Source organism: Lepeophtheirus salmonis, chromosome 4 (genome assembly GCF_016086655.4).
Source record: "Lepeophtheirus salmonis chromosome 4, UVic_Lsal_1.4, whole genome shotgun sequence".
Taxonomy (NCBI): domain Eukaryota; kingdom Metazoa; phylum Arthropoda; class Copepoda; order Siphonostomatoida; family Caligidae; genus Lepeophtheirus; species Lepeophtheirus salmonis.
The window spans coordinates 5,466,468-5,482,145 of NC_052134.2; the positions used below are offsets into that span (position 1 = coordinate 5,466,468).

The following is a 15,678-nucleotide window of genomic DNA, read 5'->3' on the forward strand; positions in this document are numbered from 1 at the left end:
ATGATTAGCCAAATAAAAATTGATGTTTAACTGAAATATCTGTCATGGATATCATTTTTCATTTTTCCTTATTTTTACCCTCTTTTTTTCCAAGATATCATCAAACGTCAATTCTCAGTTTTTTTAAGAAAAAATGCCACAAGATGATGCTTTTTGCACAAAAAAATACAGATGCAACATTTTCACATTTCAAAACATAACTTTTGCAATATTTGCAAACATGAACCAGTTATCGTGTGTTATTTTTTTAATAGGATTATTCTTCATAACTTGTTTTGCTTTTGTCTGTACGAAAAAAAATATTGGTAGGTTATTGTTTCTTTTACAATTCCAATAAATGTTGTTGTTTTTTTTGTTTTGTTTTTCAAAATTAGTGCAAAAAAGTTTTTTTGCAATTTTCTTCGCGAATCTTGATTGTGGAATGTTTGGAAGTACATACAAAATGTACCTATCATCTAGACAATTTTTTAGATGCATATATGTTTGTATGTTATTTGAAGTTTATAATACATTATTGTGTTTATATTCAAAATAATACTATTAAGGTTACAAGAGGCAATAATAAGAGGGTTTTTTTTTTGGGGGGGGAAGAGTTGCAAGGATGAAACTTTGTAGATTACCTAACTTAACCGATTGATATAGTGTGTAGAATCCAAGAGAATTAGAATTATCAGGATCTTTTTCGACAACAACGAAACATTCATAAAATAATTATTAGTATATAAAAGTATTTTCTGCATATATTTTTTTAATTTTCTTAATTAATTTGACCATTTTCATTGTGATTCCCCTCTCCCTCCTTTACTCCGAGCAACACCAGGTAATCCTTTGCTTCTAAAATTATATTGTACATATTTAATTGATTTTTTTTTTAATTATAAGATTTCCTTTCAGAAAATTAATAAATATACAATCCAAGGTTGCATTAATCAAAATTAAATTGATATTCCATAATTAATTTATATCATTTACATACTTTCAGAATGAAACATATTAAAACCTGATATTAATCCCCTATTTTTAAAGCTATAAAGTAGGTATTCATTTATTTAGTCATATAATTAATTAAAGTTTATTTTATTTTATTTCTAAATAGCCTTATTTTCATTGCAATTGATAAGAGATTGTTCCTTAATTAATTTAAAAAATCATCTTATGAATATTTTATTTATAGTTCTGTTTTTGTTCTAGTTATATATTCAAGATTCATACAAAACAACATTTATTTTTATTAAAAAATAGAGATTCACTTGTTGAAATCGTAGAAACTGTAGCTGAGACAAACAGCTCTATAATTTATGAAAGGCATGCCAGCCAGTATGTTCATCTCTCCCCTTTGCTTTCCTTACTTCTTTTCCTCCTTTTTTGGTTGTACAAGTAACAGAGAAATAAGAGAGATTTTAGAATGACGTCAACTAGGTTTACATATATATGTGCACTGTCAACACAAATATAATCCTTAACAAAAATGAGAAAATCCCAATTTATTTTCTTACTTCCTAAAAATGTAGAAGTAGATACTACCTAATAGTTCAAAGACATATTGTAAGATGATTAAGATACTCAAAAATTTCAGCTGTAGTTTAAAACCTATATTTGATTTAAGAGGCTTACATACATTGGCCCAATATGGCCTCTTTCAATCTATAATCTATTATGACCATCAATTTTAAATAGTTAAAGTAATATTTCCAAACACCCTGAGGGTTAATAACAAAAATTTGTTGATATAAATTGACGATAATTATTTGTCAGAGAATACAAATGATATCCACGCTCAATATTGAGATAAATTATTCTAACTTGCTTTTGTATTGTATATTATATTGATAATATATTCTACTATTATTAATTATATATTTATATAAATAAATAAAAAATATGGTGGGAGGAAACCTATGTCTAAAGGAGACTTCATCATGTGATACTTACAATATAAATTATGAACACAATATTTCTCTATTCTCATTTAGTGAGTACGTAAATATGATGAAGAAACTCATCAAAGAGAAGAAAATATCTCTTGTATGTATTTATCTACTATTAAATGGTACGAATAACCAAAATTGGTATCGAAAATTTGTAAATTTCTCTGAATATTACTCAGAATTTATATATTTTTAGAAGGGTTTCCATGATGAACTATGAGAAATAGGTTTTTTTTCTCTGTATTTTTGGGAGGAACTGTTGCTATATAAATTATCAATAAGTGTATTGATTTCAAAACTTAACGATATAATTTGATAGATTAAAAAATAAAAGGCAAAGAGCTTCCATGAATTACAATCAAACTGGTAGCTTATTTATTTAATCTCATTATTTGATTGATATATATTTCAAAAAAACATTTGAGGCTTTGGGCCTTTAAAAACTTAGGCGTGAATAAATCAACAAAAAATTAATTTTTTTCCTCTTTTAAAGAGTGCATGTAATTATTATTTTTTTTTTAAATTTAAAAATGATATATGGTATAGATAAATGTATTTTTATTATTTTTCTAATTCGGTTTGTCTTTAGTAAATAAATTTCGAATCTTTTTTTTTTTTCTTTTTTATTTATTTTCAAGATTTAAGCAAGAAATCTTGTATAATATTTTAAAAGAATATTTGAAGAAAATAATTTCTAATCTTGTTTTTCTATAAAAAAATAATTTAGCACGAGGCTCTTATTTTGTATGGTAAAGTACAAGACGAAGGGTAATGCTCCTTAGAAATCAAAAACTGATTATCCTTTATCTCCAAGCTACCTAATTTGATACAAGGACTTTGTACAACAAGAGAAAAAACATGATACAATCTAATTGGTTGGAATACCAAAACAATTATGTTGGATCATGATTAGTCATGTACATTTTATAAAACATTAGAAAGAAGTGGTTGTGTGACTTATCGTAACACTCCATTAAGACTCTTGTCAATATTAGAAGTCTTATATATGCTTTTTTGGTGGGAGGTAGTTGATAAAATGTATTAATGATATAGAGAAGTATTACGTTTAAAATAGTATTAGAGAAAAAATAACATTTAAAAAAAAATTAAAAATGACAACAAAGGTAGGTGGGAATACTTTTGAGAGAGATATCCGTCAAACACTGAATATAATTTCGGAAAAGCTCAAAAGTACCAACCGTTTTTTTCTTTCAAGGACCTACGAAATTGACTCTAAAGGCACGTCATTACTAGAAATATAGTATTTAGGGACCTCTATTCAATTATGTAATTGGTAATTATCATTTCCAGTGTTGGACTTAATTCTTAATTTCATACTTTGGATATTCACAGATTACAAGATTCACTACACGTGAAGAACACTAATAATAGAGGAAAGAGGTTCAAATCAACAATGAATAAAATGTACTTTAGTGCGGCTTATATATGTTTGAAAGGATTCCATTTTATAAACAAATCTGAATTTTGGTCCTTATTCTATTTATATTTTTATAAATACAAAAAAAAACTACTTGAGTTTCTTCTGAGACTCAATAAACTTACATAACTCTTAAACAAATAAACTTTCTAAATAAACATTCGAAATAACTACTTACATACACAGTGAAGCTATGATACTTCCTTGTAAAATGAAAATAGAAACAGGTTCGTTGTGAGTATTTTTTTATACCTGAGCAATTTTATGGTATGTATTTCCTACAAGTTCAAGATTATTCCCCATGGAAATGAAATTACATTTATTTTGTCCTGTACAGTGTACATATAAGCATTAGGCTTGAGACTCGGTCTGAGACCGATTTTTTTCGGTTTTTTCTTAGGTAGACACTAAACCAAAAGTCAAACCGTATTCGAATCATGAACCACCTTTTTTGGTCCCAATATGTTTTGGGATTTTTTTCAGTCTCAATCCATCTACTGATTTTCTCACCTATTATGATGTAAAACATACATGACCTCCTCAACAACTCATCTACAAATAGAATCAGTCGAGATATGATTGAAAATGAGACCAATTTTGTTCTAAGACAGATCCAGTCTAAAAAGTTTATTTGAGACCGTTCCAGATCGAACTTCTTTAAAGGCCCGAGTTAACGTATTAGGCCTAGAATTTTGAGACTGAAATCCAACATTCATTGGTACTTATGCTTGTATATTATACATATTAACTGATGACTTGACTTCTTGATTAACTCTTATGGTGGGTTTGAAGGGATGTATATACCGGATGAAGGACTTCTATGTGTGCCTTCTTCCAACAAAAATTAGTTATATGATTTATTGCTACTTTTAATGGTAAGTAGTGATGTGCTGGTCCGTATTTTAGACCGAGAATAACACTCCAGATCAGTCAGTTTAGTCCAGCCCCACTTTGTAAGCCTTAAAAAAAAAGGATAACTCGATCCTTTGTGACGTCATTTGGCGTGTTTCTTCCTTATGAATTAATATTATTTAGTTTTACTTTGGTACAGGTCCCTAGGACCAGTATATGGCTGTACAGTACGAGACCAACATAGCACTAAAAGTAAGTCATCCATAGTACCTCCAATCAGGCTCCCCTTAACAACAACAAAACCGTGATTATATCACTGGTGTCGGTAGGGAAATCTCAGACTGGTCTAAAAGGGTTATAATTTTTTTAACGACCTAGTTCATTCGGTCCAAGTTTGGGCTTGACTGCTGATCTTGCTGTCAAATATTTTATTGATCGGTCCCACAAAAAAAAAGTAGAAAAAAATGATCTTTTATAGAAAAGGAAATGTCAGTCTTAAAGAAATCACGAAGGAAAAACAGGGCACCAATTTGGTCTCCTGACCGAGCCTTAACTCTAGTAAATACGTTCTCAAGCTTTCTTTTAAACAATTATATTCATGAAATAATAAAAGCACTCCATAAATTACAAAAAAAAAATGCCTGACTCATTTCAATTTGAATTTCTCTAATATTTGATGAATTATAGTTATTATTTACAAATATGGTATAAAAGTCACAAAATTAGAAAATACAATAAAAAGAATGTACTGACAGTAATAATTTATAGCCTACCTGTTCAATTGAAGTTTTGAACAGTTAACAATTTTTACCAAACCGATTACCCAGTGTTGCTCAGGTGCGTGTTAGGGTATTCTTACAGACATTATACTATAGCACCTATCTTATATTTTTGTAAAAAATTGCCAAATCAAAATTTGAGATGAAAATCCTAAAAAAATGTTGTTCACTATTTTTTTAGAGTAGTAAATAACATTTATTGACATTGTAAAGAGGAGAACAATTCTGCAAAGATTTTTTTGGAAGGAGGCACAACCAAAACAGTTATGGAGAATAATATCGTGGGAAAAATATTGCAAGAGTTATTTAATAAAATGCTTTGGAAAATGAAAATATTTCATGTTAATGTTGAGGCCACAAAAAATGTCGTAACGATTAATTTTCGGTTGACAATTTGAGACTACAGTATCAACCAAGATGTCCGTCCGAATTGGTCTAAATTTAGATATCTCAGAGTCACTCTCATTACAGAATTTGCATTCATTTATCAGATGCATTTTTTAATTATTTGGCATCCGGGTTGCCAATACAAGCAATATTCACATCCGCATGGCTACTTAAAAAATACTCATTTATTTTTATCCTACATAGCTAATTCCACATTGAAATAAGACACCATTTTGCAGAACAAATTTCTCTGTTCCCCATCAACCAAAATTTATCTGTCTCTCAACCACTGAAGCTACATGATCCGTAAATGTATTGAATGTTAGCACTCACAACTGCATTTTCAAATATTAAACAGGCCATTAGTTTTATATGTGACTTAACAGGAGATACAATCAAATATAATCTTTATTTAATTTATATTTTACCTTTGTTACAAAATAAAAATGATATCACTCAAATTTTGCTAGGTACAATGTTTATATTTTGTCTCCTACTTTAAGTGAGATTTCATTGTAATCGTTTTGCGTAGATATGTAGAATCGGTTGGAACATTAAACTAGATATATATTTATATGTACGCTCCTAAATAAACCAATTTCATGCCAGACTTTCTAAACAGAATAACAATTACTGTGTACATTACGTGGTTCAAATAAAGTTCTGAGGAAGAACATAGAATGAATAATATATTTTTCAATTTTCTCAGTTTTTCTCAAGCCAAACAAGTCATTTACAGAGTACTTAATTTCATTTCCTTCTCTCATTTATTGATGTGGATTGAGCTATGATATTTTAAGGTTTTATTGGTCTAATGATAATGAATATATCTATTAATCTACGTATGTACTTAAGAAAAAACTAACGGGTAGTCCATTGCAATCTCAACACTTATTAATTTAATAATTAATTATCATTAAGTGATTAAAATAAATACAAATTTAGATATGCACAACTTGTCAAGTTTATCTTTCATTCAAATGGATCATATTTTTATGAACAGTCATCCTGCTCACATTACTAAACTACGATCAAATTGATGTATCCCTACTTTACTACTAAAATATTTTGGCCTGACACATGGATGAACTAATGTATGCTTCTGTTATGACTAAAGAAAGGATCTGTGGAAAGAAAAAAAAACTTATGTTTACCGATTAGAAAAAGGAAAAATGCGTGTGCTCTTTTTTATTTTTTATTGTTCATTAGTTAATAGGTCTTGGGGGTGTTAACATCTCCGTCTAAAATTAGAATTTTGGCCTATCTTTGGTGTAAATTAATTTAAAAATGCATAATAAATAAATATTTTTTTACGATAAATGAATATATATTCATTTAAATATAATTACAATATTCCCCCTCCATTAATGCTACTTTAAAGTTAGAAGGTTCTCCTCTACATGACGGTAATTCATTTTCTAAAATCATACGACAGGAAGCTGATATTAATAAGGATCTTAGTTCAGTAGTACTAAATGTTTCATTCCCGTCTTTTCCTTGTGCTTTTATAAAAAAACCATACCTAGTTATTATTTTTGTGCTTCTTAAAAAGATTGAATACAAAGTTTGCTTCCCGGTTCATTATAGTAGATAAAAATTCCAAAATATTTTAAATCCTATACTATAAAAAAAGGGGAGTGTTCGAGTTGAATTATTGTTGAAATTTTCATATTTAAGTCAGTAGAAAAATAGCTCAAAGCTATTATTGAATTATAAAACTTGTGATACAAAAAAAGTTTAAGTATAAAAAATCCTGTCAGATGGTTCACGGGGTAATTGATATGTTTCTTAGTTTAATGGCTAAATATAAATAAAGAGGGTGCTATGAAATGTTTCTGACCTCAACGTTGAGATGTGAGCACTTGCAAATAAAAGATAGTGACAGCTATTTGGGATCTGTTGACAGTACCTCTCCAAATTTTCAGTCATTTCAGACGCACAGTTGGTATGTAACAGTCGTCTCTGTGTCTTTGTGAAAATTAACAAAATCTAGTATCGAGCCGTCATTAAGTACTTCTATATTTTATATCCAAGTTTTGGCACCAATTAATTACTGTGTATGAAATTTGGACACACCAATATACGACCGACACAAGAATGAAGGCGGAACAGTGGTGGAAACGGCTTCAAAAAAAGGAAAAAAAAGAAGTAGAAACTGCTATTTTGAAGGAAAAAAAACACACCTAATAGTATCTGGACGGGTTTCAAAGATGGCGTATTACAGGGAGAAGTGTGTGGGCTGACAAGGAGACTATGTTGAAAAATAGAAATTATGAAAAAGATATTATATCTGTGATAGGTTGGAAAATTTTCAAATTACCCTTGCATATCTCCTCAGGATGAAATATCTTGTCTCACTAAAAAGTTTCTGATAAATATTTATCTTTGAATTTTTTTAAACATTATATTCCATATCCTAATATTATATTAATTATGTTTGCCAAGGAGTTTCACAACGTCTGTGTTAGCTTCAGAACTCCAACTTGAGCAAGTGGTGCTCACAAATGAAAACAACATTTAATGTATAAACAAAAATTGTATCCTTTTTTTTTTGTAAAATTTTGATAAAATATATATTTTTGTGTGTATGAGAAAAGTGTCCTCTATTTTAAACTATAGTGGGTAAGTATATGTATTTAGCTTATAGATGATAATATAATTGTTATGGGTAATGTGGAAAATTGAGCATTTTGCAGAATGCCAGAACAATCAATACCATTTCGTCAGGGGTCGTCATTTTACGTTCATTTACATTATGAAGTAAAATGATAATGAGTAATTCGACTATTAAACAATTCATTACAACCAACTCAATTATTAAGGATTTAATTCAGATACAATTTCATTGCAAGCAATTTGATAACCCTGCGTATTTTCATTGAAATATATATTGTATTCACACAATCAAACTATTGTATGATAAGAAATTGTTACAAGAGACTCCATTCTACTTTGCAAAATATACATCAGGTTGTGCAGGTGGACAGCTGGTCCCTAAGGGGATCAAACCTATCGCCACCACAATCCTAAGTATCAAGGATCCCTTTTAATATATTATAATACACCCTGGGCCACGGGGTACGCAAATTAACCACTTGTCCACAAGGGGGATTAAAACATATCACCGTCGTTATCCTGAGTATAAAGAATCCCTTCTAATATCCTATGATACACTGGGCCTAATGGTTGTGCAAGTGAACAACTGGTCTAAAAGGTTTTTCATTTCTCACCATCACCGCTTACATAGGATATATAAAGGGGTCCTAGATGTTCAGGGAAGCGGTGGGTGTGGGTAATGATCCACCTCTTGAGACTGCAGTTCTTTTGCACAACCCGTTGGTGGATTGTAATATATGCTTGTGGACATGCAGCTCACTTTCGTTACCTGTGAGCTAGATTGTATTATAATATATTCGAATGCCTCCTAGATATACCTTTAGGACCAGCTGTCTACCTACACAATCGGTTGGCGGATCTATATTTTGCAAAATAAAATGGAGTCTCTTGTGACAATCTCTTATCATACTATAATTTCATTGTCTGAATTTAATATAAATTTCAATGAAAATGCACTAGATCAAGGATGTCTAACCTTTTAATTTGGACTGCATTGCTACTTGAAATATTTCAATGTGCTGTAGAACCTATTAAGTTAAATTTCTTGAAAAATAGCTACTTAGAATAGTTAAATATAAATTTATTTCAATTTTAGACCAAAAAAAAAAAAGGAAAAAAAGCCAAATCTAATTTTCAAGGCCAAACTGCTTAAAAAAGTTATTTTGTAAACCCTGTTAGACTCTCAAAAAATACAAGATACCATCAAATTTTTTGCTAGGTATGTCAGTATTATGAGAGCTCTAGTGAAGTGAGAATGAGATATGGGCGAACCATAAACATTAGGCAGGCTGATTAGTGGCCTGCGATTTACAGGTTGGACATCCTTGCACTCAATTATCAAATTGCTTACAATAAATTGTATCTTAATCAAATCTTTAATTATCAAAATTGCTTGCAATGAATTATTTAATAATCAAATTACCCACAATCATTTCATCTGACAATGTAAATCAAGTTTAAATTACCATTGACCACTCTTTTGGAAATTTTATGGATTACCCAGGCATTTTGCACATTACCCGCTCTAACGGGCATTTTCCACATTGTTCGTAACATACTCATTATTTGTGTCATATCTCCTAACTTTGGGAATAATAAGATTATTAGAATTGTCCCTTTGAACAGAACATAAATAATATTATATTTATGAATTAGTATTAGTGTAGATTGCTATATTATAATAATCACTATGGTGATGATATTGCTTTTATATCTCTTTTGATGAGCATTGTACACTTATATGTACTTACTAAAGTGTCAGCTTGTACTCGTATACATAATGGGAATTAATAGTTATCCTTACAATTCAGTTTCTTGGAAATATCAAACTCTCATTCAATTGTGAACTATAGTGTAAATATGTATATACGGCTTCGAAAGGCAGCACAGATTTTACTAAAGTAGTTATCGTCTATGGAGAACATCATACTTTAACAATGTGGTGGATAAGAGACCCCAAATTTTGGTGGTTGTTATCTTGGACCTTTGCTTACAGAAAATTTCAGCTAAAAGCATGCCATATGATTAAAATTAAAACTCTTTTATCCCAAACTTTCCAAATACAGAATATTGGATATTGTGTACAGCTGAGAACACCTCCTTAAACCAATTTGGGGCATTTTTTTGAGAGATGGAAGGAGAATCATCATATTGGAAAGCTGATTTTGATCATGGTCTTGTATCCTACTTCAACAACCGATCTTCTAAAGTCTTGGTTATATTTTTTCATTTGCATAAGTAAAAATGATGAAACTTTTTTTAATTTTTTGAATTAAATGTAGAGAAAATCAATGAGAAGCTTTGGAATATGTAGAAAAGTAAAAAAAAATTGGGTACAGTTGTTATGGATTAAACTCGTAATAGTCAGCAAATATATGATGATCATATATATTTGTATGTAGATTAAATCGTTTTCAAATTACTTTAGTTATTATAAGTACATTGGAGTTTATATGTAAGCAAATTTAAAGTATAATTATTTTCTCATCAGAGGATTTCCAATGTAAATCATAAAAATGTTTTCATTTAACCATATGAAAAAAGCCCTGATAGGGCAAAATATATTGATTCCAAATTATTTTGTTGTGACGGACAATATTTGCTACTTTAAGCTGTAATTTGTGACAATTTTTAAAGTCTTTATCAGAATAATTCAAAAAAGTTGGTGTACATGTGATGAGGGTAATTACTTTTAGATTTGTTGGTAAAGATAAATTTCTAGCAAGCGTTGAACATTTTAAAATCTTGTAAATTGGTAATATGCTATATATCCTTTTCTTAAGATGGACCATGCCGTTACCTATACAAATAGTGCTCTTATTTGTATTCTGAACGTGTATGGGTTGAATTGTAAGACCCTTATTAAGCTATGCTTAATTTCCAACTATTATTGAATAATAATAGAAACGAATGTTTATTTTAAGCTTCTGACGTCATCCATGACACACTTAATGTTCCTTAGAAGTAAAGATACATTTTTCTATACTTATCCTTAGTGAGTTTTTCTATGATAAGGATTTCCTCACAACAACAACAACAAGATTATATATATACTTATATAATCAATTGTTTTTGTTTTTATAGAATCCACGATTATATAGATTGGATCCATCATCAAACATTCGTCTTGAAAAGGAGGTATTTGATGTTGAATATTTAGAGGTGTAAAAAGTATCACTTTAAACGAGTGACATACTTATTGTAGTCACAACCTGAAGATTGTTTTTCCCCCCAAAGCTGTAACCATTATTCTGTCAATCGTGAGGAGGGGAAATTTAAGTAGAAATGCAACTCCCTGTTGGACTCAGAGTAGAATAAAAGATAAAAAACGGAGTCATTCTAGGCTATGTCCTTGTTTGATAAGAACTTTTAAGTATTTCCTTCATCCCACAGCTCTTGGCATTCTTCAACTTTTCTTTTTTAGATACCGAAAATATTTATAATTAGCAATCCTAATTATACGTCTCTGTTCAGAGTTTTCATGATTTCAGTTACAATTTTCCTATCCTTTTAATCTTTAGAAAAACCAAACAGTCATATTTTTTACAACGCTTACGAATATTATATCATGACCAAGAATTATTCTACCCTTTTTTAAATGAAATCCAGAGTATTTGGAGCAAACAATAGTTTTTCGTATCATTATTTTATAGTCTTAGAAAAAATACTTATAATTTGTTGTTTCATTAAAACTATGCCTACAACGCTATTTATTTCTTCCTGAATAATTGTACAATTGTAAATATATAACTTTCTTAAAGATCTCAACTAATTTCCATTTGTATTTAAGTTTTTGCCTCTAAAATTACCATGTTTACTGTGAAAACTTTTTTTTATGAATAAAATTTCTTATTTATCAATTAGATAAAGAAAAACACTCACATAAAAGTAAAGTAAAGGCCTTGAAATATTCTGTTATGTAAAAATACATTTAATCAAATGTTTTTATTCATTTTAGGACATCTTTTACAGGGTAAAGTAATTTTTTTTACTTGTTCTACAAGTTTAAAAGTTATTATATAAGAGTACAGTATTATATAGTAAAAATGCCTTATATATGTATTCTGTTATGTACATACATCATCTTTTGACTTTTGAAAAAATTAACAAGATTCAAACAAAGTCAAATTTCCCGCCTTCTCTTCCTATTTTGATTAGAAAGTATCCAAGGTACTTATAAAACTTTTCACGTGATCCTTATATTTGTTGGGTTTTATCTAAATCAACATATATATAATTTTATCAAATAGTTAGTTACTTACCTGTACTGCTTCTATTAGATGCAGATGTCGAGGAAAGAGTTTCGTTCTCTCTTTTTGAAGGTGGCATGATTCACAAATAGAAATTTCAAGTCTCTGCTTGATCATCAATTGTTGTGCGTAAAAAGCTGTTGAGTAAAATAAATAAATTCTTACATTAATATGAGTGTTGTATTATTCAAGAAAAAAGAAGACACATTGAAAAAGATTTTTGGGGAAGGGGGGGAAGGAGAATATAAATTCAACATGTGGTATAGAAAGCTGTTCCTTGCTTTGTAATAAACGAACCTTACATATAAGGTGTTGATTTTGGAATGTGTGTGTGTATATCAAAGTTTGTAGGTTTTAGAAGGAGTTAAACAACGACAATTTTCATGATGCTGATGTATAGTTTTGTAATAGTGAAAAACATCACAGATGGTTAGTGGTGTTCTCCTAATTTTTTATGAATATGTAAAAAGTAGTTCAATCCACCTTGTTCATAGAGATGCATACACGTCACACAACTACTAAAAGTACCAAAGTCGAAAGAAGAAGAGAGAGAACCTCACTCCTTTCTCCAAATACTTTTAAACCGGGACTGCGTTCGAAAAGAATGAATTTTTCCCTTCTTCTATATTTGGTTTGCTTTGAGGCGTAGAAATCTACAGATTAATAAGTATGTGTTCTTTGTGCATGGAGGGCCGATCTTTTCTACCCTTAACTCTCCTCTCCTCTGTTTGTATTTTCTTCTGCCTCCCTCGAGTTTATTATTACAGAGTAGAGTAAGCCTTGGAAAGAGAAAGGTTGCTCCTTTTTGAGGGATTTAAATAGAAAAGGGAAATTTCCCCTCCCTCCCTCCCTCCCTCCCTCCCACTCATCTTCTTCTCCTTTCTTGAAGAAAGAGAGAGAGAAAAAAGAAAGAAGGAACAACAGTTGGTAGATCAAGGGACTCATAAAAATAAAGAAAGAAAAAAACAATAATAATGGTGTGAATATTTCCTCTCTCACATTCTTCTTGGTAAAAAAAACTATTCATACTTGGGAATTAAAGCTATTTATCAAAAACAACCTAATCAACTCAATTATATACTCTCCCTAGTTGAAAATGTTCAAATAACTATATTTTCAACTTAAGTGGTTAGGAGTGGTACGGTACGCTAAACCCATTGTTCGGTATGAACCGCGGTACACCCATTACGATGCACAGTTCGGTATAATTGTGAAATGTATTTATAGTATAATTAATATATTTTTTCAAGTTTTTTTCTATAGTTTTTATTTAATAATTTATATTATAATCAAATAAATTATTTTCCTAATTACTTAATGTCTCTAATATACAAAGGTTATAAAATATTCACAGGTTAAATTATACATATATAATTCATGAATTTATAAAAAAAAATGAGCATGTCTATATTTTCGGGTAATAAACAAAACCGATGAGCAGTCACAATATCACCATCAATTTTGGTTTTAAACTGTATTGAATATTCTTGGGTATTTCAACACATCACGGAAATTTGAATCAAAAGCCTATAAATTACACAAATTGTTTTATGGAATATTGAGCAGTATGCATCATTTTCTTGATATATATTCAAGGTTATTTTTGTACTAACTCACTAGATGTATAAATATATATTTTTTTTAAATTAAAAAACCCATAAGTAACTACATGAGTTTATCATTTAATGTATCTATCAAATGATGTATTTACAAAGCACGCACTATATTTTGGCTGACATACATATAATATATACAGCATAATGATATTTTAATTTAGTTAACCCTCCATTATTTTCCTTCAATTACAACGCAAGACATTTACTGGTTTTTTTAAGCCCTTCCAACCTTATAATGGATGTTAATTAGATTTAAAAAACTTTATTTGCCTTTAGAAGTTAGGAATAAGTTCGTGAAAATATGTTTTAGTATATAAATTCAGTATAAATTCTTGAATTAGCATAAGCTTTTGTGACAATGATCAAACTGTTATATAAATCAATTTAAAAAGCCTTTCGTTCAAAATAGCCATCCTTTGCTCAGATTACATGGGGGAGACAAATAGGCACTGGGGTAGACGCAGAACGGATAAAGTTTTTCACAGGTGAGGCCATCCACAATTCCCAAAGCGCCCGTGTATTAGGCAAGACCATTGACAGCATCCATTAAGAGAACTGCATCATCACTAGGTCCCAGAAGCCGCCCAATGGCATAGTCTGGGCCAATATTAGTTAGACGGGAAGAAAATACCCCTCATTATTAGTGAGGAGGGTGTAAGGATCAACCAACCGTATACAAGACCATGTTGCTAAGCAAGATCTTCCCTGGCTTCAGTACACATATGGTGATGCTCCTTACATCTTCAGCCAAGACGAACACCCAATTAGCAAGGCTTGTACAAATTACTACCCCACCAATTACATCTCTGAGAAAACTGTATTTGCTGCCTCTGCCGAAGGACCTCTTTGTCTCTGCCATCTAATCCGGGCAAAGGGTGGCTATTTCGAACAAAATTCATTTAAATTACTTTGATTATTTTCACAAAAGTTTATATTAATTAATAAAGTTATATATTATTTCTAAAGTAAAGCATATATTTACGAACTTATTTTTTAGCATGTATTTGTTAGGGATAATAGTATAAGCATCAGCGAACAAGTTGTGTAATTTTTTACAAGTATAAACAATACCAGTAAATTCATAATCTAAAATAGTAGTCGGAGAAAAATAAAAATAAATTTGTAGACTGAAGACATCAACATAAATATTTATGCGGTATTTGTTCGCAGCTGTTGATATTTCTGCTTATTTTCCGTTGATCAGTGTTCTGAACTTTGAATTATAATCAGTTTTTGTAACAATTCTACACATGTATTCAATAATAATTCCATATTTGGAATGAATTGATGAGCTACTATTCTTGTGTTTTTGATCATTTTTTACACATGTACAACTACCATATATTTTAACTTTGTACGATATCATGAATCACACACAATGCGGACGTTAACTTGCATCTGAAATATAATACAGAAACAGACGTACAAAAAAAGGAAATCACATTCCTTTAAAAAATCTTTTAAAAAAACAACTATGAATGATTTGTACATAACTATCAAGCGCAATGACGTTCAAGTCGATCTGAATTTGTATAAGATGATTTGAACTTTTTTGGTAAAACAATTAACATCTTTTTGATTAAGGACAATATAAAATTATATAAAAAACTTAATATTTAATCATATTTAAAAGTTCAAATAAAAACCAGACCTTAAGTGATCCCAAACATTTGATATGATATATGCTCACATTTATTAAAAAAAAAATGCCAACTCAGAGACAAGGTGATAAGTAACTATTTTATACTTTATCCAAAATTGAAATGATTGAGAAGAGAGGACTCCAGGCCTTTCACTATACCTTGAACGGAA

At 29.8% G+C, this 15,678-nt stretch overlaps 1 protein-coding gene across 2 annotated transcripts in view; it reads right to left on the reverse strand.

The window, feature by feature from the left end:
- LOC121116436 (synaptotagmin 1) overlaps positions 1–12,958 on the reverse strand; it is a 36,587-nt gene extending 23,629 nt beyond the window's left edge. The window contains exons 1-2 of one of the 2 annotated variants that reach the window (XM_040710689.2): positions 12,553–12,958; positions 12,263–12,387 (exon numbers count right to left, since the gene is read on the reverse strand). In XM_040710689.2, the coding sequence (XP_040566623.1) occupies positions 12,263–12,329 (67 nt within the window). In that variant the 5' untranslated portion in view covers positions 12,330–12,387; positions 12,553–12,958. Of the gene's footprint in view, positions 1–12,262; positions 12,388–12,547 lie in introns of both variants that reach the window. The other variant, XM_040710690.2, reaches the window with a different exon arrangement.
- Between the last annotated feature and the right edge of the window lie 2,720 nt (positions 12,959–15,678).